The 26,126-nt window shown below is 33.3% G+C and overlaps 3 protein-coding genes across 3 annotated transcripts; all 3 read left to right on the forward strand.

The window, feature by feature from the left end:
- The first annotated feature begins 1,399 nt into the window (after positions 1-1,399).
- LOC146934284 (uncharacterized) lies at positions 1,400-3,987 on the forward strand. Its single transcript, XM_085706157.1, has 2 exons — positions 1,400-1,533; positions 1,640-3,987. Exons 1-2 carry the CDS (start codon positions 1,476-1,478, stop codon positions 3,772-3,774), a joined length of 2,193 nt encoding a protein of 730 aa, XP_085562283.1. The 5' UTR covers positions 1,400-1,475; the 3' UTR covers positions 3,775-3,987.
- Positions 3,988-8,342: 4,355 nt separating this feature from the next.
- Positions 8,343-11,533, forward strand: LOC146934285 (protein trichome birefringence-like 23). Its single transcript, XM_085706159.1, has 3 exons — positions 8,343-8,747; positions 8,893-9,170; positions 10,580-11,533. Exons 1-3 carry the CDS (start codon positions 8,525-8,527, stop codon positions 11,354-11,356), a joined length of 1,278 nt encoding a protein of 425 aa, XP_085562285.1. The 5' UTR covers positions 8,343-8,524; the 3' UTR covers positions 11,357-11,533.
- A 1,477-nt stretch (positions 11,534-13,010) lies between these two features.
- LOC146934286 (high mobility group B protein 13-like) lies at positions 13,011-15,622 on the forward strand. The gene is made up of 7 exons (XM_085706160.1): positions 13,011-13,452; positions 13,638-13,757; positions 13,877-14,254; positions 14,643-14,708; positions 14,796-15,067; positions 15,162-15,246; positions 15,358-15,622. Exons 1-7 carry the CDS (start codon positions 13,072-13,074, stop codon positions 15,484-15,486), a joined length of 1,431 nt encoding a protein of 476 aa, XP_085562286.1. The 5' UTR covers positions 13,011-13,071; the 3' UTR covers positions 15,487-15,622.
- The last annotated feature ends 10,504 nt before the right edge of the window (positions 15,623-26,126 follow it).

Consider the following 26,126-nt stretch of genomic DNA (forward strand, 5'->3'; position numbering starts at 1 on the left):
TGGAATAAATGAACAGTAAAATACGGTGTCGTATTTGTGTCTAGTTATCATTGCTCATCTAGGCTAGTTCTAATCAGACACGGTTTAGTAAAAAGTAACGGGTAGTTATAGGCTAATTTATAGCGGATGAGTTTTATAATTTATTGATTGAAGTAGTTTTTAAATATGAAATGACATAAAAACATATATTTATTAATATTTAAAGTTTTTCAAATAAGATGAAAGGGGTAAAATTGAGAGAGGAAAAATGATAAGCTATATGTTTTAAGATATATTCTACTTAAATTAGCTTATCACAAACACTTTAAGTTCGGGAGAAAATTTATTGGCTCATTTTAATTGTCATTTTTGCATTTTTTTTCCATTTTCAAAATAATTGTCACTTTATAATATTAATGTAACATTAATTAATTTTTTCAACTATAATATTTTATTTGTCTCATTTTAATTGTCCCATTTAGGTTTTGCACGATTCCTAAGAATATGATTAGTAGATTGATGGATTAATTACGTGAACTGAAATTCAATAAATAATGGATTAGTTGAGTTCCGAACTTCAATTATTTTTTTAATTTCAATTAAGCTAATTACTCCATTAACTAGAATTAATAAATATGTTTAGTTTAAATCACTAGCTATATATTAGTGGCAACGGTGAATTGCGTTATTCAAATTTTTAATTTTCTTCTTCTTGCGCGCGTTTCGTTTCTTATAGTTGAAAGTCTTGAAGAAGCTCTTTCGTTTCAGATCAACTTAATCTTCTCTCAAACTGAAATCACTCATTCACGTAAGCTTCATTTTAATTCTCTTGTTTTCTACTTTCGTTATCATCATTGTTTCTTTGCACATGATTTTGATTTGAACTTAATCTTGATCCTTAATCTCAATAATCAATCATGCATATGGTTTTTATCATCATCAAGAACATAGCTTGAAGCTCATTCTTCTTGTTTCTTGCATTCAATTTGTTTCTTTTTCTTTACAGGTTGTTGCAATCTTGTTCTTGGAGATTAACAGATTCAGAAGAGAAGATACAAGGAAAACTCTTACAATATTTAAGGTACTTAATTATTCCAATTTACCAATTATTATTGCATGAATATTGAAAATCGATTTTAGGGATTATGTATTTTTTTTCTTCTTTGGGTAGTAGTATTATTACATAGTTATTTTTTTGTTTAAATTCTTGGAAGATTCATGAAATTGTTGTCAAAATTAGAAGTTATTGATGCTTTGTTAGTATTTTTATTTTTTTTTATTTTAAAATTGACTGATAATTTAGTTTCTTTGAAACATTTTCAGAAATTTCTTGAAAACAGATTTATTTTTCTGGAAAAGGAATAAACAGATTCTTCAAAATTAGTGTGCTCATTCAAATATCAAATAATTGTTTTAAAATTTTCAGCTCTTCACTTTCTGGAATCTACACGTGAACAAATTGTTTTCGACTAAGAAATTGGATATCAGTGGAGAAGATGGTGAAAATTGACATTGATCCTGATAAAGAAAAGCAGCTTCAGGGAGCTAAAACAGGTACAATCTCTACCCACACAATTACACTATGCACCATGACAGCAGAATTGTGATATAATGGAAGATTGTGATGCAAGATACCTTTTTTTTTTAACTTTTCCTATAGAAATTGAAGACAAAGTAAGAAGGATTTTGAAACTTATTAAAGATGACAAACTTGGCGAAGATGGTACCCGAGAAAAACTAGCTGAATTGTTCAAACAATGCATCTGCTATCATGATCATCTGGAGGGGCACAATTTAGAGTTGAGGGACCAAATTTCAGAACTTGAAATGAAGTCCAAAGAAAGAGAAGAGGAACTATCTGCTATCATGAAGAAACTCGAAAATAATGAGAATGTGTCATTACATGCTCAGAAAAATGAACTGGAAGAGCAGATGATTGTTAAAAGTAATGAAGCTTCAACTCGGGCCGATGAGGTGAATGTATTGCGGCAGGAAGTGGAGTCTCTACAACACCAGAAATTTGACTTGGAAGTTCAGCTTGTGGAAAAAAGCCGAGAAAATTCTGAGTGTACGATTCAAATTCAAAGTCTGAAAGAGGAGGTTGAGAGAAAAACCATGGAGCAAGAGAGACTTATGGAAGATAAAGAAAATTTAACGATGTGGATAAGGAGTCTGGAATTGGAGATGGGCACTATAAAGAGCAAAAGTAGCGAAGATGAAGAGCAAATAAAGGCCAACATCCAAGCGATTAGTCATCTGACACAGCAGAAGTTGGAGCTGCACGACAGAATAGCAAAATTAGAGAAAATATCCGATGAGAGAGAATCGGAGTTATTAGTTTTCCAAGATAAGCTTAATAAGGCAGAGGAAGAATGTTTGGTTGTAATATCTACCTGCAAGGAGCAAATTAAGATTCATAAAGATGATCAGCTTTCCATGTATAACGAGATGCAAAAATTAGGTCAGTCGATCGAAAAGCTGAAATTGGAGATGGATTACATAGACAACCAGAAGAGTGTAGCTGAAGAACAGTTAAGAGCCAAAGACTGTGAGTTGAACACTTTAAAGCAAAAAATAAGTGAGAACGAAAAGCAAATAATTGCTTACTGTGATCACATCGCTAAACTGACACAGGAGAAGTTGGAGCTGGCAGACAAAATAGATCATTCAGAGAAAAGATTAGCAACAAGAGAATTTGAGTTCTCTGCACTTCAGGATAAACTTTCCAAGGCAGAGGAAGAGTCTTCAGGAAAAATAATTGCCTTCACAGCCCAAGTTGACAATCTGCAAAAGGACTTGCTTTCCTTGCAGAAAACAAAAGAAGAGTTGGAGCTCTACTGCAAAAAGATAAGAGAAGAACATGCACAGGCCCTCACAATGGTTGACAATGAAAAGAATGAATTAGCCAACAAAAACCTGGATCTTCGGAGAATAGTGGAAGAACGGGATGAAGAATATAAACACATCGATAGTTGGTACAATGACTGCCAGGTCAAACTTAAACGTGCAGAGAGAAAGATGAGAAGAATGACAGAAGAGTTCCGTGAAGACATTGGTTCAAAAGATCAGATGGCAGCTGATTTGGAACACCAAGTTGAAGACCTGAAAAGAGACCTGGAAGAGAAAGGAGATGAGGTCAGCTCTTTGCTTGAGAATGTCATGAATCTTGAGGTAAAGCTTTGCCTGTCAAACCAAGAGGAAGAGAGCTTTAGAAAGGCGGAAGAAAAGTTTCAGCAAGTTCAGAGAGCACTTGAAGACAGGATTGCTACTGACAATGAAGCTTTTCATGAAACTGTCACAAGTATTAAAAAGTGTGTCAACAGTATGATATCTGGGATAGATACTATAAGCTCTAAATTTTCGGATGACTGCAATAATTATGAGAACCGCATCTCAAACATCTCATACGAGCTTCAGGTTGCAAAAGAATCTGTCAGCGAGATGAGTAGGGAAAAGGGGCAGTTACAGACAGATAAAAACCATTTGTTGGAGGAGTTGCAGGGTAAAAAGGAAGAAGGATCAACTCTGCAGAAAAAGGTTGAAAAGCTAGAGGCAAAGGCAAGAGAGGATGAATCAGAGAAGATGAATGTGACAGCAACTGTTGATGAACTTAAGAAGACAGTTGAAGAGCTACAGAAGTTGATAAAAGAGAAAGAGGAGGGTATGTTGAACCTGGGAGAGGAAAAGAGGGAGGCCATCAGGCAGCTTTGTTTGAGGATTGATTATCACAGGGAGCGCAATGACTATCTAAAGGAAATCATATCAAAGACTCGAAGGGGCCAGAGAGGAGCTTAAATCCTTTCATATATTTTTTATGCAACTTTTCCCAGTTAGGTATTGTCGTGATTCGGCATATAATTAGCTCATTTTTTCTTTCTATGAATTGATTCTTTTGTTTTAAAAACACTAGTATGTGTGTATAATTTGATTTTTCCAGTATCATGATGACTAGTGGGGTCTTTATGTTTTGCTCAGTATAGAAATTTTTTGTTCCATGTAACTTATTAAGCAGACTGGCGTTATGGTCTTAAACAAATACTCCCTCCATATCGTTATACTCCCTCCGTCCCATATTACTTGACCTATTTAGAATATTTGCACTATTCATGTAACATGTTTTGACTTTATTTTTCTACTAATGTATAAGAAATGGTTTGCTTCTTATTATTGTTATGTTTATTGGTTTTCACATAAAGAACTGTGTGTGACTGTGATTAGAGAAAATTATGCATTGGTGGCCACAAATACCCTTAAGTAACATGTAGTCATGTACTGACGTACATTGTATATCTCTTGCAGATCAAAATTTACTTAAATAACTGATTGAAAAATTAAGTATTGATTAAAGTTAACAAAATTAATTAAATGCTTTCTACTTTTTTTTTTTTTAATAAAATGCTTTGTTTGAATATGTTCACTGTTTATAAAAGAAAATTCTTTACAAAAATCTATTATAAAAGTTGATCAAAGTTAATTTCATTTTGACTTTTTTAATTTAATTTGTATGCACCAATAGTCTTTTTTTTTTTACACAGAATGCCCAAATATACTAGTTATAATCATATTAATCGAAATAGAATATGCTGAATTGATTCGCAAAGTTAATATTTCAATACATGAGCCTAACAACAACAAAAATCAATACATGCATTATAAATACTGTAATAGTTCAGCGGATTTGGCTCCATTATAAAGCCAGAGAGACATTATTTGGCTCCTATGCAATTCTTTTTCAGATTTAATAACAGATAAAATCATTGGTTGAAGCTCCAACCAACCATATGTTAAAATCTTTTTGTGAACACTGCTATGATTTACTAGGAACATAGTATAATTGATATTCAATCGTCTTTTTTGTTAAACACAAATTTTGGACGAGGGAATGACGCATTGACAATTCAATCTAAGACAGACAAAACTGATAAACATTACAAAAAGAAAATGGTGAAATTAACTTATTTCAATATTGCATATAACCATAACATGGGACCATAATACAAACTCATAGCACAAAAATAAAATATATATATCTAACCTACTGAACATACCCAAGAAGAAGCCTGCCCATAAAGATAAATTATTTAGCTAGATATATAATTTTTATATTTTAACAACACTCTCTCACACTCACAATATTAATTATTTTATTTTAAATATATAGATATCAATATAACACACACAAGCCATGGCCACAACACAATCACTAATCAATAATCATGGAAGACTTTCTTCAGCTTTAGGAGCACCAGTTGTGGTGATAACTGTGTGATCCTGAGAAGCACACAATTTATAATACAGAGGCCACAAATAAGGAAAAATCAAGCACTTCTTATACAAAATCAGACAATCGATCCCCGGATCAAGCTTTTGAGATTTGTAAATATGATCATCTTTCTCATGTTGATTAGCTCTTTTTGCACCCTCAACATTACAATCATTGATAATTGCCACAACAAGGAGAACTAAAATCAATGAAGTAGTGGTGACTTTTGCCATAGTATATGATCAATGAGATTATACTACTCTTTTAGACTTTGGTTTATTTTTCTCTTATGATGAATTTACCAATGAATAAATTGGCTCTAAACTCACTCCAATTTATAGAACTAATTTATTACCTTAAATGAGAAGTGAGCTTATTAAATTTGGCTTTGCATAAGAAAAACTATTTTCCCAAAATTATGTAGCTAGGTGAAAACCGTGTGGACTGTGGAGCCATGGTGTTAAATATTATTGACATGTAGTTTCCTTTTATGATTGTTGTCTAAGGTTGACTAACACTTAAATGACTCAGCATAGTATGTTATCAAATGGAAATTTTAAGATGATCTCGCTTTGAGCCATTTATTTAACATTTGTCTTCACTTGTCAAATGGACAAGGTCTGTTTCCAAGAGTCCACACGATCATGGTGGTTGTTTATAATTCTATGATGCTATCTTTTCAAGTCAAATTTATTCTAGTATAACATTCTTAATTTGTTGAACGTACTAATTATGTAGTTTCTTTCTTTTATTTTCAGATGGATAATAACTCAACAATGAATGGCAATGGTTACTATTTTTATTGTAGATTGAAGAGGATCTCTCATACAATGCTTAAGGAATAGTGACTACGAATTCACTCAAAACTCGGTAGACTATGAGTTTTGAAGAACAAACTTGACAGATAAGGGAAAAGATGTTGGTGATTTCCAAAATAATGGAATCACTTTAGATCCAAAAGTTTTAACTCTTCATGGGAATCATTCATATATATTGGAACTTTTCTTAAAGAGGGGCTTAATGAACCTTTGCATTTATTCATGTGTATATGATTTTAACCTTTGGCAAAGGGTGCGTAATGAACCTTAACATTGATTCAAGTGTCTATGATCATAACATTTGGCAAAAGGGTGCTTAATGAACCATAACATTGATTCAAGTCAAAGGGGTGTTTTCTCTCATGTGAAGGGTCATATAATGCACTATAAATGCTTGACATTTGGGCATTAGTTTGACAGACACAAAACAGGAATTTTGTTGCATTAACAACATAATTCTCCCTCATTCTCTTACTCTAAATCATCCATCAATTCTCTAATGCATGAGTGAATTGCTGGAACCATAAATCTGTAAAATACTGTTAGGAGATACGCTTGGTGTGGTTGTGCAATACACGTCAAGGAACTCATAGTATCTTGAAGGGGATTCGCCGGTCATTCCTTATTGCATCCAATATACAGTTATTGGTGGGGGCGAATCGAACCTAAAGGTTAGTGTGGAAACCCCATGCGCTTTGAGTTTTACATGCATAACCATTAAACATTTCAGGTTTCAAGTGCAACAGCCTCTTCCCAACAATCAAGATGTTCAACAATCTTTGGAATTTATGTGCACACTTCATCATGTTCATCTTCATCATCTTCTTGGTCAAGTTATTGCAGCAGACCCCCAGCACAAGTTCCAACAAAAGATAGAATCCAAGTGAGGAGTATTGGGTCACGACGGAGTCCGGGAAATCATCCACATTGGGTACAGTGTAGAGCAACTATACAAGTGAGTTGGACATCACACTTTAACCAACTTAAGGTATTGGGTTCGTGAGTCATCTACTTGTAAAGTGTTCAACCTCCACTTTTCTAAGCAATGTAGGACTTTTAACTCACATTTGCAACACAACAATCTCCTCCTCAAGTGTTGGTCCATCAATTCATCATGTCCCTCTTAAGCAGAAGCTTTTCCGTTCACTTAAATTGCTTGCACTGTCGTTGCCCACGACACAGAACGAGACACACCTCCTGAACACATTGCCAACAAGACTTCTGACGCAAGAAGTTGGTTGAACCCTTGTCGAAACACAACTCTGATGCCACTATTGAGTTACGATAGAAACTCATCGGATCATCCACATTAAACACAAAACAATCATACAAGTGACCTTAAAATTTTGAGTTTATGAATCTTCTCACACTTAAATTTTTAAAATTCACTTTTCTAATCAACGTAGAACTGTTAACTCTTGTTACACAACAACAAGAAGTTGCATTAAACATTTCATGCATAAGTCATTGACCCTTCTAATATTCATTTGGTTCTTAATTTTATGATTAAAATCAAATATTATAAATATATGACAATTAATTTTATTATAATTTATTATATTTGTAAAAAACAAAATTATTTTTTTAGTCATTGTAAAATTTATTATATACAAATTAATTTTCGTGATAAATAGAATAGTAGATTTTCTTTTGATAAAGTAACCTAGTGATTGAAGTTTACATATTTCAAACGTGAAGAAGAGAATAGTATGGGGTTTGAATTTCAGTTCTTACATAATGTGGTCCTTGCACCTATCAACTGTGGTGTATTTACATGACATAGAATAGTAGATTTTAGTTCCTCGAAATAAACGCTAAAATTATTTTTAATATCAAATTTTCCTATATAGATCAGTTTTAATATGGACGAATTTGGCATGGAAAAATAATTATAATTGAATAAAATAAAAATAATTTTTTAAGGTAAACATAGCTACCACTAATGAGTTTTTAGTTATTTGAAGAAAAAAAATTGGTGTTAACGGAAAAAAATTATTATTTTAAAAAATGGGAAAAGTGTTATAAAAGAAGAAAGAGTTAACATTAAATTAAAAGTTTGTTCTATAATGTTGACTTGAGACCTTCAAATATACTTTTGGATTCCATTCTTCATGATGTCAATATTATGAACTAATTTAACTTCTTAAAAAAATAAATTAACCATCAAAATAAATAAATAAAAAATTGACAAATTTAACAACAACAAAAATATTAATTTTAATTTTAATTTTAAAGTAAGTACTACTTCTGGTATATGAATCTGACATGGATCTAGAAATTACATAGACACAACTTGACTCTGATCTATACTGTGGTACTCTTCTTAACTTTACTGAAAAACACCCCAACCAAAACCATTCTCAATCTATCCGTAAGCAACACCAACTCCAAAAGAATCGGTGTATTTCCGTGTTTGTCGAAACAGTAACAGTACTACTACTACTACTACAAAGAAGAAGAAGAAATGAGGATCGATTCTTCTTTCAATTTCAACCATAAAAATTACCTCATCAAGTTACTTCTCACTCTTTTCTTCTCTGTACTCGCTTTTCGTCTTCTCTTCTTTCAATCTCTTCCCACTCTCACTGAACCCCAAACCCCACCTCAAACTTCTTCTCTTTCTGACCTTCAACAACTCCCTCTTCAAAATGAACAAGAACAAGATCAACTCTCTCCCACCGACACTGGTCAGTAACATTCTTCATTTTTATTTGTTTAGATCTGAAATAGTGTTTAATTCCTGTGGTCTCAATGTTGTCTTTGAATCAGATACCGAGTTTCCAAAACAAGTTAAAGTTGGGTTGGGATTTTTACTTTTTATTTTGGATGCAGGTAAATGTGATTATTTTAATGGTGATTGGGTACCAAATCCATTGGGTCCAATTTATACAAATGAAACATGTGACCTCATTGAATCACATCAAAATTGCTTGAAAAATGGGAGACCAGACAGAGATTTTTTGTACTGGAAGTGGGCTCCTAGAGATTGTGAGTTACCTATTTTTGATCCTCAAAGGTTTCTCAACTTGATGCGTGGTAAAGTGTGGGCGCTTATTGGCGATTCCATTTCTCGAAACCATGTTCAGTCCTTGCTCTGCACGCTTTCTAAGGTTTGTTTTTTTCATTGCTGAATAAATTGAACCATTGTATTCATCGTTGTTGTCAATAGTTTTGTCAATAGATTGGACAAAGCTAACATTCATTAAGCTGCAATGTTGTTTTCCTTTTTTGTCTGATCTTTTGTGAATGTTTCTTTGAGGATCAGACAACTGTCTTTTTTACGTGTTTTTTTGGCTGATGCGTTGACCGGATCTTGTTTTGGTTCCAACGCATAACTTTGGTAGTTTATTTATCGAGTCTGGAGAATAACTCAAGAATCTGTTGGTTTGTGTTAGAAAGTTGTTGCTCAATTGCACTTATTTGTTTGCATATAAGCTGTAATAGAATAGGTCTATGCTCTTGGTGATTGATTATATATTTTTGAAGTAATTAATCAACCTAGGATGAAAAGAGTGGAGAATGAAGTCAAGTCATTGTTTTTATTTTGTTTGATCTAGTTGCATTGCATCAGAATCTAGCTCAATAGATAAGATAAGGCGCTGAGATCTAGTTGTATTAGAATATAGCACCTGAGAATCGGATTGGACAAGAACTCTGGGATTTTGAGGTTTTGTTTATCAGCTCCAAAAGTAATTGAGGAAAGAAGCATTTTATTTACAATATTTGATGGTCAATTGATAGATATTGTTTTGAACTTTGATTGGAATGATTATTCAATTTGTTCTTTGTACTTGCAGTGAAAAGCTTTTCTTAGATACTTGTGAATTGTGATTAACGCCAAAAAATGAAAAAGTATAGACTGGCAAAACTTGAAAAGTTTTCAACTCAATTAAGAACAGTTAAAAAGGATAATGATTATGAAAGGTAATGGCTTGAACAAGCTGAGGCCAGTTACAAGTCCTAGACTGGCAAAACTTGAAAAGTTTTCAACTCAATTAAGAAGAGTTAAAAAGGATAATGATCATGAAAGGTAATGGCTTGAACAAGCTGAGGCCAGTTACAAGTCCATACACGTATAGTTGCCACCGGTCTAGTCAATTATGCATTTGTTTTAAATTGTAACTTATGAGATTTAGTTCTTTAGATGATCTATATCTCTCCCTCGTTTTTTCTTCATGTACACGATTAAACACATTTCCTTCACTATTTTTTATCTAAATTAGAATAATATGTACGACTCTTATGATACTAGATTTACTTTCATGTACACAGTTAAGAACATTTCCTTCGCCGTTTTTGTTTTAAATAGAAGAATATGTACAATACAATACAACTCTTCTACTAGTAAATTTACTTTCTATAATTGATTTATATTTACTGCTTTTTGTCAATTTTGTGAAACCTGGACTTTTTGACCACTTGTTTGGACTGAATTGAAGCATGGTAGATTATGAAATTAATCATATAAACTTTTACAATGGAAGCGAGTGTTATTCGCTTGAACTATTTTGACCTTCAGGTAGAAAAAGCTGTCTTAGTCTACCACGATGAGGGATACAAGTCCAAAAGCTGGCACTTTCCTTCATACAACTTCAGTATGTCAGTTATTTGGTCACCATTCCTTGTGGAAGCTGCTATTTTTGAAGACATAAACGGCGTTTCAAGTTCTGAAGTTGAGCTATATCTCGACAAACTGGATAGTAAATGGACAGATCAGTATCTAAACTTCGATTACATTATTATTTCAACGGGAAAGTGGTTTGTCAAATCTGCAATCTACTATGAGAATGACACTATATTGGGCTGTCACGGCTGTTCAAGTAACAAGAACCTGACAGATCTAGGGTTTGACTTTGCATATCGCAAAGTCTTGAAAAATGTCATGAACTTCATAGTCTCTTCCAATCACAAGGGCTTGATTTTGTTCAGGACATCCACACCTGACCATTTTGAAAATGGAGAGTGGTTTAGCGGCGGAACGTGCAACAGAACTGAACCGATTAAAGAAGGTGAAATGGAAATTAAGCTTTTGCTTAGGATTCTTCGAGACATTGAGTTAGAAGAGTTTAAAAAGGCAGCGTCTAAAGCTTCAAAAAATGGAGTGAATCTCAAGCTTGCTGATTTTGCACCACTTTCGCTTTTGAGACCAGATGGGCATCCGGGTCCATACAGGCAATTTCAACCCTTTGCCAAGGACAAAAATGCTAAAGTTCAGACTGATTGTTTGCATTGGTGCTTACCTGGGCCTATAGACTCTTGGAATGACATCATAATGGAGATGGTTGTCAATGGATAACAAAATCAGTTAAATGGTCCTTGCAGTTAGTTTTCTTCCCTCATGCTAGTTGTGCATGTGGGTGAATTCAATCACTGAATTGTTTCTCTATGTATGTATACTATGATTCTTGATTGATATTCATACAGATGTACGATGTAATGTTGCACAAAGATTTAATTATAGTTTTATATTTCATTTTGGTGTGTAGAGTTGGAAATGCATGGCCATAACAATCTATGTTCTTTTATGATTTTTTTTTTTTTTTTTTTTGTTGAGGGGGTCATCCGAGGTTATTTGAGACAATTTGCCTCTCATATTTACCATGAATGGAACGGCTACACGGATAAAATTCATTCCAATACTTCAAATGTTGGAATTTTTTATGGGATACTCTCCCTTTTCCATTAGGGAAGACTTTGATCTCCTAAATTATTTTATTTTATTTAAATAAGTAGGTAGGTTTTATATTTAGCTACCTTAACAATATATATTTAACTACTTCAAATAAGTTAATTTGTCTAACATTAGTGGAAACAAGAAAGTCAAAGATTATCACTTGATTAATAGATTTATTTTGTCTTATTTTTTATACTTTTAAGTCTCGTTAGCAACTATACTAGAACAATTTTTTAACAGCAAAAATTATTAAGACAAAACTCAAAAGGGCAATGAGTTTCGTTTAAACGACTTAGTGTATGTTTGGTATAATGGTGGGTTCGTCATAATCATGGTAATCAGTGGATGTGATGGTGGTTCATCGTGATTCTGACAAAGTCACCTTGATACTAAGCATGCACTTAGAGAAGAAAATACTGTTCCAAAAGTTGTTTTAAAATAGTTGCACAAATATCATTTTTCTAGTTGTAAACACAGTTCATGGTCCTATGGAGATGATGTAGTTATATATTCCCTCCCAAATTTTATATATATATATATATATATATATATATATATATATATATCAATTAAGCCTTAATTCTTGAGTCCATGTCAGCGTTATCTTATCTAAATCTCAGTCAACCTATCAAATTTTAAATTCCGTGACAAAAGTGATGACATCGACGTTATCTTATGTAATTCTCAGTCAATCAATCATATTACGAAATTCCACTACAATCATGTCTCGCGTAGAGTTTTTATCTAAGTATATTACAACGGACATGTTGAGAGGAAAAACACAAGAGAAGCATAACTATGTTGGAGAGTTTTTATGCAATAAGAAAATAGTTATGCATAAAAAATAAAAAGGAATGGTGCTTTTTGCCTTGTCTCCAAATTAACACATGTCCCTCAAAATTTGTTCAAGTAGTGTTCAATGGTAAAAAAGATTATAGGGGTGTTATTAGTTATAAAAGAGTGGTAGAAAAGAGAGAAGGGAGATTATGGCCCAAATGAAACCTCTGTCAAAAATTTGCATATAACGGCTATTTCCTTTTAAAACCATCAAGTGATGCATTTTAAAAATTTCCCTGCATATGGTAATTTTATATTTGGTCAGAAACCTATGGTAAACAATTTATTGCAATCCTCTCTAGTTTGAACCAACGGTCAAAAATTAAATTGAGAATAAGCACAAGCATATGGTCACAGCTCAAGCCCAAATTCAAAAAATTCGACCGTTGTAACCTTTCACAACTCTCCTATAAAGTGACTTCACTTTCCTCTCACCAACACAAATCATTTCAATACATTTCTGAATTTATCCGAATTCAGTTTTCTCTCTCGTTTTAACAATGGCCGACGTAGTTGCCGAGATCCCCACAAAGAAATCAAGAGGAGGAAGCAGAAGGGCTCTCAAGGAGAAAACCCCATCAACCAATGATGCTAACATCGTAGCCGGGGAGGCAGCTGTCTCCCCCATTTCTGAGAATCTTTCTAACCCTAAGAAGGGAAAAGCTGCATCAAAGAAACAACAAAAGCCAAAGGAACGATCTTTCGAGCAAGATTTGCTCGAGATGCAGGAAAAGATGGAGCAGCTGCGCCTCGAGAAAGAGAAGACCGAAGAGCTGTTGAAAGCCAAAGATGAGATCTTGAAGCAAAAGGATGAAGAACTCGAGAATCGTGGCAAGGAGCTTAAGAAATTGCAGAAATTGAAAGAATTCAAACCCACCATGGTTAGTTAGTTCATTTCAATTTCATATTTACTATTATCTTATTGGCTTAAATATGTTTTTAATCGCGTAAATATATCATTTTTTAAAATTTAGGGTTTAGGGTTTGTGTTAAAATTGGTCATGTAATATTCATTTTATGTCTTTATATTTATCTCAATTTTTGTATCTTATTTCACAATGTTCAGAATTTGCCTATGGTGAAAGACAAGGAACAAGAGAAGAAGGAAAAGAAAAAGAATGGGTGCCCTGAGAAGAAAAGGCCTTCTTCAGCATACATGTTATGGGTCAAAGATCAATGGCATGAGGTAAATAGTACTATAAGCAATCCAATCTAACTATTAGGATAATGATTAATTAGACTTTTTGTATTTTCTTTTAATTTTCAATGTTGCAATGTGGATTTATGGATTGATGATTGGTGCAGGTTAAGAAGGAAAATCCAGAGGCAGAATTTAAGGACATTTCAAACATTTTGGGGACTAAATGGAAGACAGTTAGTGAAGAAGAGAAGAAGCCTTATGAGGAGAAATACCAAGCTGAAAAGGAGGCTTATTTGCAAGTAATTACAAAGGAAAAACGTGAAATTGAGGCAATGAAACTCTTGGAAGAGGAACAGAAGCAGAAGACTGCTATGGAATTGCTTGAACAGTTTATGCAATTCAAACAAGAGGCAGAAAAAGAGAGCAAGAAGAACAAGAAAGAGAAGGATCCATTGAAACCAAAGCATCCTATGTCAGCTTTTTTCTTGTTTACTAATGATAGGAGGGCAGCTATTCTTGCAGACAACAAGGGTGTCTTGGAGGTAATTGATCATATGATTGGGCCTGTTTGAATAAACAGCTTATTAGCAGCTTATAGCACAAGCGCTTATATGATAAGCGCTATATAAGCGCTTGTGTATGCTATAAGCTTTGCATAAGCTATTATTATAGAAAAAGATGAAATTATGTTGAATTGTTTTAGTATATGCTTTGAAAAATGCTAATGAAAAAAATTATCATAAGTTATTTTAATAATTTCTCCCAAATAGTCTCACAACTTATGCGAGTAGATAAGCTCAAATAAGCCAAATGTTGTGTAGCATTCACACATTTTGGACAACACTAAAGGCAGATGAGCCGGATCGTGTCCAATAGAATTAACATTATGATTGAATAAAATTTACTTAATGGTGGTGTTGTGCTTTGCAGGTTTCCAAGATCACATCTGAAGAGTGGAAAAACATGACAGAAGAACAAAAAAGGCCTTATGAAGAGGTACAATTATGCAAAACCATTAGTTTTTCATTAATATTTTTTGTAGTTATTTGATTTCTTACACTCTACTTAATTGGAAACTTTTAGATGGCTAAGAAGAACAGGGAGCAATATGCCCAAGAAATGGAGGCTTACAAACTGAAGAAAGATGAGGAGGCTGCAAATCTTATGAAGGAAGAGGAAGAACACCTGAAACTTCAGAAACATGAAGCCTTGCAATTGCTCAAGAAAAAGGAAAAAACTGAAAACATGATCAAGGAAACAAAATTGAATCGTCAGAAGAAGAAACATAACAAGGAAGAAAAGAATTCCGATCCAAACAGGCCTAAAAGACCTGCATCCTCATATATTCTATTCAGGTGAAAGTCAATTTAACTTTGTAGGAAACATTGTAAAATTATTATTACATTATGATGTGTAAATTAACATATACAAAAATTTAATTCCATGCAGCAAAGAAGCAAGGAAGAGTATACTGGAGGAACGTCCAGGAGTTGGAGGAAACATGCTTAACACACTTGTTTCAATGAAGTGGAAGGTATTGTTTTGATTTTTAATTTTTTTTTTTATGTAGGTATATTTGTTTTGATTGAACATCATTTTTCACACTATTATTATATATTGATTTGGTTCCCATTTATTTATATAGGATATGAGTGAGGAAGATAAACAATTGTGGAATGGCAAAGCATCTGAAGCAATGGATGCATACAAGAAGGAAATGGAGGAATACAACAAATCTATTGTTGCAAAGCTGGAGCAGAAAACCAATGAGTAATAATTGACTTTGCCATGTTCAAATCTGTATTGAACATATATGCTTGATTGGCTTCTTAAAATAAATCATGTTTGATTTAATTTTCTAGTTGTAATAATTTCTTGAAGGAATAACAATTGGTTTTAATTTCAGACCATTTTCCGATTCAACTGTTATCTGATGTCCTTTTAAACAAAAATATAAATAGTAAATATTGAACAAAATCCAAATAATAATAAGAAAGGTTTGACAATGAGAAAGGTACGAGACGTTTTAACATAGACAATGAGATAGGTACAAGACAATACATTACATTCATTTCAATAAGATACGTACCTTGTACGTACACATGTATTCTCAAATGGTACGAGACAATGAGACATCATTATTCATTTCAATAATTAGTCACTTTAGTCCTTGAATAGGAAATGATTCGTCACTTTAGTCCCTGAATGTAGATAAACTGCAAAGTAGACTATGATAGTCAATTTAGTCCCTGAATACAGACTCTGTTAGTCAATTTAGTCCCTGAATGTAGACTTCGTTAGTCACTTTAGTCCCTGAAATTGACCAACAGAGTCTACATTCAGGGACTGTTTAGCAATTTCTCTGCATTCAGGGACTAAAGTGACTACTCCTTTTCCATTCAGGGACTAAAGTGACTAATTCCCCTTTCAATAAAGGTTTCACTATGGCAAAGACTGATAATGCTTTGGTGATATTGGCTAACCACAATGTCACTGTCTTTTTTTTCCTCTCTTTTACAAGATATTTTTGTCATTTTGTACACTTGTGACATTGTGATTGACCAATATCAGAATGTCATCAGCCACAATATCATCCAAGTGCTACACAAAGACATAGTACTAGGCGAAGACAAATTTGCCCTCGTGACTCATTGTTTAACCGTACAAAGCAGAGAAACTCTTGCTTGGAATAAGTAAGTGGTTAAATAATTTGTGTCAATTTGTTTAAGTAATTGATAGTTTATTTGTTTCATACAAAATTAACTACAGTCTAACTAGTAGTCAACACTTATCCACACTCAACTTTTCCTTATAATTGAGTCCGGAGTGGTTTTATTTTCATGCAAAAATTGTTTAGTAATTAACCAATCATAAATCTATAAAGTAATTGTGTATGTAACTCTTAAATTAATTTATACTATTGAGGGGGATCGTGACATCCACCAGTCGCTCATCTATCTCTTCGTGACAATTTAGTTAGTGGAATAAATCATGAATGCTCAATAGTTAATGGGATAGGACATGTAGTCTTAGGGTGGGATTTACAATGCACAAGCAAAAGACTTGTGCACAACACAAACTTGTGCATTTTGTGGGCCCAAATCAAATCTGGACCGTTCATATATTATTATTTTAATGCCAACGGTTGAGATTTGTTTGGATTGAGAAATGGGTGACCTGCTGCCACAAAGGGAGAGAGGCCATGTGGGTCCCACGCGGGACCCACTCCTTTGATTAAATCTGAATTTTATATTGCAATTTTTTTGGTGGGGTTTGTATTGGACTTGGGCTTGACATTTGTGAGTAAAATTTTATATATGGGCTGCCAAATTTAATATTCTTGGCCCGAAAATAGGAAATATTTTTTCCATGCATAATTTTATTTATTTGTTGACAATTCAAATTCAATTGAATTGAATATTGAAAAATCTGAAAATTAGTAGAAGTTGTTTTATTAAATTGGACGGTTGTAATTGGATTTGAATTTTTTGGGAAAAATAAATGGGAGAAATTATAAGATGAATAAATTGGGTGTTATATTTGGGTAGTAAAATTGTTTTGGAAAAATTACAAGATGAAGAATTATGATGTTTTGGAAAAATAAATTGGAGAAATTATAAGATGTTTTGTTGGTATAACATAATATTAATAATGTTTATTTATATTGTGAGTCAATCACTACCAAAAAAAAATTGTAAGTCAATGATGAATGATTGAATTATGAGAAATTATGGTATCAGAAATTAAACATTGGAGTATTATTTATTGTACAGTTAATAGAAGGAAATTATGTAGAAAGTAAACTATATTAATAATATTAAGATGTAACATTGAATTAACAAATAATTAGATATTATTTTATTTGGAAATTAATATTTTTGTATGTTATTTTATTTGGAAATTAGTTGACAATTTTTATACTAAAAAAAGTAAACTATAAGAGTTAATAGAAAGCTAAAATGTCCCGGAAAAAAAAAAAGCAATGACAGGTGAGCACGACCGTGCTTTATAATGACACGGTCGTGCTTAAAGTGACTGGAGTTGGATTTGAAAAAGTAGTGGAAGGTTCGCACGGCCGTGCTTTAAATAGGCACGGTCGTGCCTTAAACCACTGGCTGTTGCCTTGAAATTGTTTTGGGACAGACGCACGACCGTGCGTGTAATAACACGGTCGTGTAAGAAAGACAGAAAGTGACTGGTGTTTTGTCTGCAATAGCTGCACGACCGTGCTTGAATTAGACACGGTCGTGCCTTAAACCACTGGCTGTTGCCTTGAAATTGTTTTGGGACAGACGCACGACCGTGCGTGTAATAACACGGTCGTGTAAGAAAGACAGAAAGTGACTGGTGTTTTGTCTGCAATAGCTGCACGACCGTGCTTGAGTTAGACACGGTCGTGTGTGTATCAGGTGCCATATCCAGTAGAACCAACAATCATTAGTGAAATAAAAATGTGCACAACATACCAGAGCATGCCAATTACTAGCACGAGCCATGTGTTTTGTTAACATGCAAACAAGTTCAACAAGTTCAGAGCTAATATAATTTACAACATAATTATATTTGGATCATTGTTCACACAAAGCATTAAAGTTTATGATTCTGGACCGGGTGGAGGATAATGGAAGTTGAGTCGCTGCATCGTTTCTGCAAGCATTCGTTTGATGCATGCAACCTCATCATACGTCTTGTCAGCCTTCGCCTCCATTCTTCGACGCCAATTATCATCGTCATCTTTCATTCCAGTCGCAGGTTGTTGCTCCTCCCGGTAATCACCCATTTCTTCATCTCTGCCAGCCTGCTCTCTAGGTACCTGTGAATCTAAATCCATATAAAGCCAATTTGCTGGATTTGTTACGTCAGTTCTAGATGGATCTGGCAACAAGATTGAATCTTTGTCGAATACCATCAATATAAATGTCTTGTTTTCCCCATCTAGATCCCTTACCATATGAATATTTTTACAGAAATCGATATCAATGGCATAGTTCCCGTCAATGCCAATTTCTTGTGTTGCAGTTCTCGCTCCCAGCTTCCATGCAATGAAACTTACCAATCCCCCCGCCACTATCTTACCTTTTGGTTGTGCCGCCACATATGCCAAATGGTCTAATAGGTAGTAGCCAGTGTTTACGGGACATTTGTTAATCATGGCCCATAAAAGGAATAGCTCATCAGACCTCACAGTTGCAGTTTCCGGCCTACCGAAAATGGTGCATGCCATAACTCTATGCAAGTATTTGAAAACAGGGTTTTGTATCATGCTGGCCTTGGCAGTTTTGCTTTTAAAACGGTTCCGGCCAGTTATTTTAAACCAAAACTCCTGTTTGTCAAAATGTCGATGCTTTTTATCATGAATGATCCCCGTGCTATCGAAGCCCATTATGTCATTAAATTGAGTGAGGGACATGTTATATTCCACGTTGCCCAAACTAAATGAAACCGTGTGGTTTGGGTTTTTGTCATTGTCTGTATCATGAACAAAAGAGATGGTACTTAAAAATTCAAGTGTACTAGTTTCGAAGGCGAAGTGCGTCTCGCCTACGAAATCTTTCCAGCCTACATTACTAATCAATGTCGTGACATTGTCCTCTATACCCAATGCCTGTAGAGCGGCTGAATCGGGGTACCTATTGGGTACAACGTCTCTGTTCACAAGAATACTGTACCTTACCTTTTCAGATTTGTGAAGAATAAGTCCCCTCTCATTGAGTCTACCCTGTTTCTGCGTTCCGGAAGAAGTGCTGCCAACATGAACACCCTTTCCTTTAGAAGCCATTTTTTCGAAATTTCTGTTCCTGTCGCAAAACAAAAAGTAGTAACAATTTACATACATTAATTGTACACACACATATGGCAGTACTAGTAACAACAATCAAAAAAGCCCCTTTTCTTTTGACTAGGGTTAAGGTTATGGGTACATTTACACTTACATTTACATAGAAACACAAGATTCATAAGCAGCAAAAAAAAATGAAATAGTAGTATTTAACATTTCCTGATAACAATTAATCAGAAGCCCCATTTCCATATAAGAAACAAACAGGAGTAACAATACCCACCAATCAGAAACTCATTCCTAATAAGAATAATGAAAGCAAAAAGAACCTAACAATCTCTATCAATGTAGTGTTTCAACATTCAATAAAAAGCAACCAACTGCATGAAATTAAGTAAAAGGAAAGAAAGAAATGGAGGTTAATTACCTAATAGTGAGTGTAGATTTCAAAAGGGGAAAACCTAAGGTTGATGATGGTGATGATTTCTGGCGCTGCAGGAGGAAGAAGAAGTAGGAATTATAATAAGAAGGAAGTAAAAGAAGAAGATTGAGGTAGGAGACACGTTTAAATGTTTTGGTGAGTTGGTGGAATTGTGGGTTGTTGACAAATCATTAATAATCATTAATATGAAAATGATTATCATAAATGAAAACAAATCATTAGTATGAAAATCATTAAAACATAATTGATAAATGATTAAAAATAAGGGATGCACATACATTTAATTATGAAACGTTTCGAACACGACCGTGTGTAAGTATGACACGGTCGTGTGTATTTGTACTGGACTAAAAAAAAGGAAAATGAATGGACCAAAAAAGTGGTTGTATGAAACGTTTCGAACACGACCGTGTGTAAGTATGACACGGTCGTGTGTATTTGTACTGGACTAAAAAAAAGGTAATGAATGGACCAAAAAAGTGGTTGTGGGGACTCGAACCCAAACCCTCAAACTTGCAAGGACAAATCTGTAACCATTTAGCCACATGGGGCGTGTTCGTCAAGTAAACAAGTTCACATGTATATAATTGAGATTTTTTTAATTATTTTAAAGGCATGGTCGTGTTCTATATTGACATGGTCGTGCTGACATGTAAACTGAAAGGCACGGTCGTGTTGTATACGTGACACGACCGTGCAAGAGTATATTGTTCTGTTTTAATCAAAGTTTTTAATACCATATTTTAAAAATGCAAAACAACAATGTCTCATACAAGCATGTTCCCTTCCAACGATAGTAAGTTTAAGAGACTTACAGTGTTCAAAGTACACAATAGCTATATAATTTTTGTTTTTTAATGGATTTTATTGCAATATCTATAGATTAAAGCCTAATTACATGTACCAAAAATAAAGCCTAATTACAAATAAAATGATTAAAACATAAATGATTAAATCATTATATTAACTGATTAAATAATTTTCCTATTAATGATTATATGAGGGTTTAATAAGTTTTTGGTCCATATAAATATAGTCTAGTATTCTCTGAAGTACTTTAGGTCAAAAAATAATGTCATTGCGGTTAGAGTTGTAAGTTGCTTCATTAGCCGGTGAACTATCTTCTTATTAATGATTAAATAATGTAGTATTATGTTATTTAAATTTTAATGTGTATAAAAAATAGTTGTGATTTTTATGTAGATTGAATTTATAAGTTAGTTTTGGCATTAGAAAATATTATTATTAAATTAGATTTATGATGTAATAAACGTTAATTACAATTAAAACGATAAAAAAGTTTTAGTGCAATCCACGTAGTGAATATCTTGATTGATTAATTACCATATGTCAACAGTGTTACAAATGCAAGCTAGGGTAATCGATAACAAGAGTTTGAGTAGTCAACGAATGTTCATCCAAGTACTTTGACTCGAAGATTCTTCCAGTTAGGGTAAGAGTTTCTAGTTTGATCGGTCTTGGTGACATCTTTGAACTAGTTTATGTAGAGGAATCATGCAGTTAAGGCGTGAGTTTAATTCGAACACTATGGTCGTTAGGGTTAGAGTTGTCGGCAAGATAGGTTGGTGAATAGTTTGATTAGACATTAAACATTCATCGAAATACTTATCGTATATTATTCTACTTGTCTGGGTAAGAGTTGTGAGTTTGATCAGTCGTTCAGACATCGATGAAGTAGTTTAGGGTGAGAGTTACAAGCTTGATTAGTCGATAAAGTGTTTGATTAGTCATTGAACTTTGATCCAAGTACTTTGACTCCAAGATTATTTTAGTTAGGGTAAGAATTTTGAGTTTGATTATTCGTTAAGAAGTCTTTGTAGTAGTTTAGGTCAAAGAATATTGTCATTAGGGTTAGAATTGTCATTAGGGTTAGAGTTGTAAGCTTGATTAGTCGATAAATAGTTTGATTAGTCGTTGAACATTCATCCAACTACTTTGACTACAAGATTCATCACCCGTTTTGAGGTCTTTGTAGTAGTTTAGGTCAAAGAATATTGTCATTAGGGTTGGAGTTGTAAGATTGGTTAGTCGATAAGAAGTTCGATTAGTCCCTGAACGTTCATCCAACTACTTTGACTCCAAGATTCTTTCAGTTAGAGTAAGAATCTTGAGTTTCATCACTCATTTTGAGGTCTTTTTAGTAGTTTAGGTAAATGAATGTTGTCATTAGGATAAGAGTTGTGAGTTTCATCACTCGTTTTGTGGTCTTTCTACTAGGGTTGGAATTTATTTGTTCTTCCTTTTCAAAATCATAATTTTTCTAATTTTCACAATTTTGTTCCTTTTACTAAGGTTGGACTTTATTTTATCTTCCTTTTCAAATTCATCATTTTTTTTAAATTTCCACAATTTTGTTTCTTCTATTAGGGTTGGACTTTATTTGATATTCATTTTCAAATTCATCATTTTTCTAATTTTCACAATTATTTTTCTTCTATTTGGGTTGGACTTTATTTGATATTCATTTTCAAATTCATCATTTTTCTAATTTTCACAATTATTTTTCTTCTATTTGGGTTGGACTTTATTTGATCTTCTTTTTAAAATTCATCATAGTAAGTTATATGTGAGATTCGTTTATTAGACATGTCAAGTCAGTCTATCTGTGTAATGTTCCAGAAACATGGTAGTAATAGTATGGAAAACGATGCTTTGAGACACTTATACACGTTAACGAAAATTTAATTTTCTGTCATACTGTGTTTATAACTTATGTCAGAAGCTCTAATAACAGTTTCAATTGCATGTCATAACATACTACCAAGGGAGCAAGATAGTTTTTCGTGTTTTATTTATGGACTTATGTTCCAATGAAGTTAACCTCATAACTTATATAAAGCTTATACAAGTCCTCAAAACCCTAAATTGGCTGGTTTTAGCAGATATTTTGTCAAATTGGTCTGCTTAAACATGTTTTGAACTTGACTTCTCTTATAGGCTTGCCTCAAGACAGTTCATTGTATATCATTTTGATTTTTATGTTGATTATCCTACTATCCTAGCAGGTTAGACACCTCAATTCCTTTTATCATTTGAAGCTTTTGAAACCATGCAGGTCTTTAACTGTATGTAATTGTTTGGTCGCACAAAAACATGACATTTACTTTGAAATAACTCTAAAGTGTGAAGAATTCTGGTGTGGTTAATTTTGATTCCTAGATTACTTCATGAGCTTTCTTGCACATGTGAATAATTTATTTAATTTTCTTCACGAAAAAACTTGTGTTCGAGTCCTCTTCATCTAACCCAAGACAGTGCTATCACTTAGATCTTGGGGCCTAGTGAATTTGTGAGTTCAAGTTTTTTAGTAACTGATTTTGACATCTTTGTTTAGATGAATTCAATAGGGATCCTTTGACTCTTTACATTTTCTTCTAAATGGTCACAAGTCACAACAAAACAACTAATTTAATTGTATGAGGTATTTGAATATCACTGCATCTTACATTATTTTTTATTGCTTTTTTATTAGATTTGATCACACAACACACTTCTTTAGCTTGGGTATTTACTAACTTCTTTTCCGTTATTAGATCTTAATCAAAAGTTTTGAAGATCTGATGATGTTGTCGATGATCCCTAGGGTGTGCTTTGAATGGTTGATCAGCATTGACTCATACCTATTATGTCATAGTAAAGTTTAGCTACTCATACCTATTCAGTCATAGTAAAGTCTAGCTACTCATACCTATTTGAGTAGCTGAGTAAAGAACAAGAGAGTAACTATTTATTTATGATTTGTGTTTTGAAAATTGCTCTTGACACATTTGGCTTGGCTGAGAAACACATTTAAAAGATAGGTTTAGGGTTGCAAGATAAATTGTTTAGTTAGGCTTTATTTTAATTATTTTAATTATGTTAGCTATTAAATAAATTCACATCTATCCTATTTATATATAACCAAACACTCTTCATAAACAAACATATCATATAAGTCTTTTTCCATCTACCTTTAAGCACCAACCAAACAAACATTTAGGGTATATGGTTGAAATAATAATTGGGGATCCAATTACTTTCATATGTTGCATTCATTACCTTGAGCTACCAAGATCCATAAAAACACTTAAAAAAATTAAATTTGTTCTCAATTTCTTGAAGTGAGCAAGAGCAACTGAAGCCATCTTCTTCTCATCATTCAGAGCCGAATTCTTCTCCTGACAACATTAACTCCACACAATTGTAAGTTTTCCATTGTAATAACTTTTTCCCATCCTCTTGTTATTCAATTCCTTCTGGACTTACTTTTGAATTAGATATCTAGTTTGATTTTGTAATTTGTTGCTTCAATGTTGAATATGTCAGATAAGTTGTTGTGTTGTTGAATTTAACTTTGCTGATGATGGTTCTCAAACTTTATCCTTTGCTTCAATTTCGTGTGTTGTAATTTGTTGCTTCAATTTTATAATATTGTTAAATTGTAGTTTAAAGGTAGTTGAAGAAGTTGCAGAAATTCTGCCACTTTGTTTTGGAAGTTGATGAAATGTAAATATTATTATAATTGATTGTTTGATTTTTATGTTTATTGATTGACCCATTATTAATATTATTTGATTGTAACAGTGCAACCATGAATGTCTCGAAAGGCCTCAGCAAGCAACATGGGAGAGAGACAGAGCTGGATTAAATATGCCAACAAGGTATGCCATTGTAACAAAATAGCAGCGATAAAGGTTTCAATGACTAATGAAAATCCAAACCGGCTGTTTTACGTTTGCAAGAACAACAACAAAAAAAACAAAAGCAAACAAAGGTGTGAATTTTTCAAGTGGTGTGAACCAATTGGATGTGAAAAGGATTCAACCCAAGTTCTGGAAAGTAAGTTGACGGATTTTGGTTCTACAAATTCTACCTTAGAACATGAATTGGAGTGTGTACTAGTTGATCAAGCTATGAAGTTTGATGCTTTGAATAAAGAATTGGATGCTAAATTGGTGGATATGAAACATTTAATTGAGGAGGATATTCAGCATGTGAAGATTCAATCTGAGATTGAATTATTATTCCTCCAAAAACAGTTTGAAGAATGTAACCAGCAACTGTTGGAAATTAAAAGAGAAGTTAAGAATGAATCACTACATGTTCACAAGAGATTAATGGATGATATTGTTTTTGTCAAAAAAAACCATTGTTATGAGTTGTCTATATTGAAGGAAGATTTGAGAAAGGCAAAATATTCAATGTGTAAGATCAAATGTTTAATTGTTGTACTGGTGTTGGTTCTGGGTTCTCTAGCATTCATCACAAACTGAAGATCATCTTCACTGAGAATAAAGATCAACAAGCAGCTATATTGCTAACAATGATGTTAAGCACGGTCGTGTCGTTGTGAAGTACGCTCGTGTCTAATAACCAGTGAAGTGATGCACGATCGTGTCCATGTTACGCACGGTCGTGCTTAATCTCCAGGTCAAATTTACTATGGTGTTTGTATTTAGGCTAGTTTTCCATTTAGGTTTATAAGTTAATTATCTCATGCACGGTCGTGCAATAATCGTGCACGGTCGTGTGTATGTTTTATTTGAAAAGAAGGTTGTTACCAGTGTTTGGTAACACGCCCGTGTCATAATTATGCACGACCGTGCTCATATGTAGTAGTATAACTCAGTCAGTTAGTGCACGACCGTGCTGTATTTAAGCACGACCGTGCGCAAAGAAACCTAGACCCTACATTAAGATGTAATTTTATATTATTGTTGTTGTTAATTAAGTGACTTATTTATTTAGTGACCTATTTAACTATGTTATTAATTACAAAATATTGCCACCTAAACCCTAATTAAGCATTTCGAAATTTGGCCAAAAGCAAAGAGGGAAAAATTGGCCAAAATCTAAGTGGGAACCAAAATTATTTTGATTTGAATTGAGTAAGTACATGAGACACTGGTTTATCCAATGGACAAAACAGTGTTGACAGAAAGTCAGCTTTGATGGGTACCTTATAGTGAAAAAGCTGTTTTGGATTGTGATTTGGACATAGAAAAAGCTGTCTCCCATGTGTAGTAATACAAGGAAAAAGGTACATTGTAGATAAGAAGGAGATTCTTTTATTTTCTGGTTTATAGTAATCAAATATTTTTGACAGACTTTGGTTGGTGTAACCATACCATTAACATTTATCATTTGTTGGTTGGATATTAAATACTAACATTTAATTTACAGACCAATAATT

Source organism: Medicago sativa, chromosome 4 (genome assembly GCF_051527215.1).
Source record: "Medicago sativa cultivar Bolivia chromosome 4, Bolivia_mono, whole genome shotgun sequence".
Taxonomy (NCBI): Eukaryota; Viridiplantae; Streptophyta; class Magnoliopsida; order Fabales; family Fabaceae; genus Medicago; species Medicago sativa.

What these genes read in the sequence shown, in the direction of transcription:
- LOC146934284 (XM_085706157.1), top strand. Translation starts at nt 1,476, where the DNA reads ATGGTGAAAATTGACATTGATCCTGATAAAGAAAAGCAGCTTCAGGGA. An exon ending in GCTTCAGGGAGCTAAAACAG is followed by an intron (nt 1,534 to 1,639) that starts GTACAATCTCTA and finishes CTTTTCCTATAG; the next exon opens with AAATTGAAGACAAAGTAAGA.
- LOC146934286 (XM_085706160.1), top strand. Translation starts at nt 13,072, where the DNA reads ATGGCCGACGTAGTTGCCGAGATCCCCACAAAGAAATCAAGAGGAGGA. An exon ending in TCCTCATATATTCTATTCAG is followed by an intron (nt 15,068 to 15,161) that starts GTGAAAGTCAAT and finishes AATTCCATGCAG; the next exon opens with CAAAGAAGCAAGGAAGAGTA. An exon ending in TTGTTTCAATGAAGTGGAAG is followed by an intron (nt 15,247 to 15,357) that starts GTATTGTTTTGA and finishes TTATTTATATAG; the next exon opens with GATATGAGTGAGGAAGATAA.
- LOC146934285 (XM_085706159.1), top strand. Translation starts at nt 8,525, where the DNA reads ATGAGGATCGATTCTTCTTTCAATTTCAACCATAAAAATTACCTCATC. An exon ending in ACTCTCTCCCACCGACACTG is followed by an intron (nt 8,748 to 8,892) that starts GTCAGTAACATT and finishes TTTTGGATGCAG; the next exon opens with GTAAATGTGATTATTTTAAT. An exon ending in TGCTCTGCACGCTTTCTAAG is followed by an intron (nt 9,171 to 10,579) that starts GTTTGTTTTTTT and finishes TTTGACCTTCAG; the next exon opens with GTAGAAAAAGCTGTCTTAGT.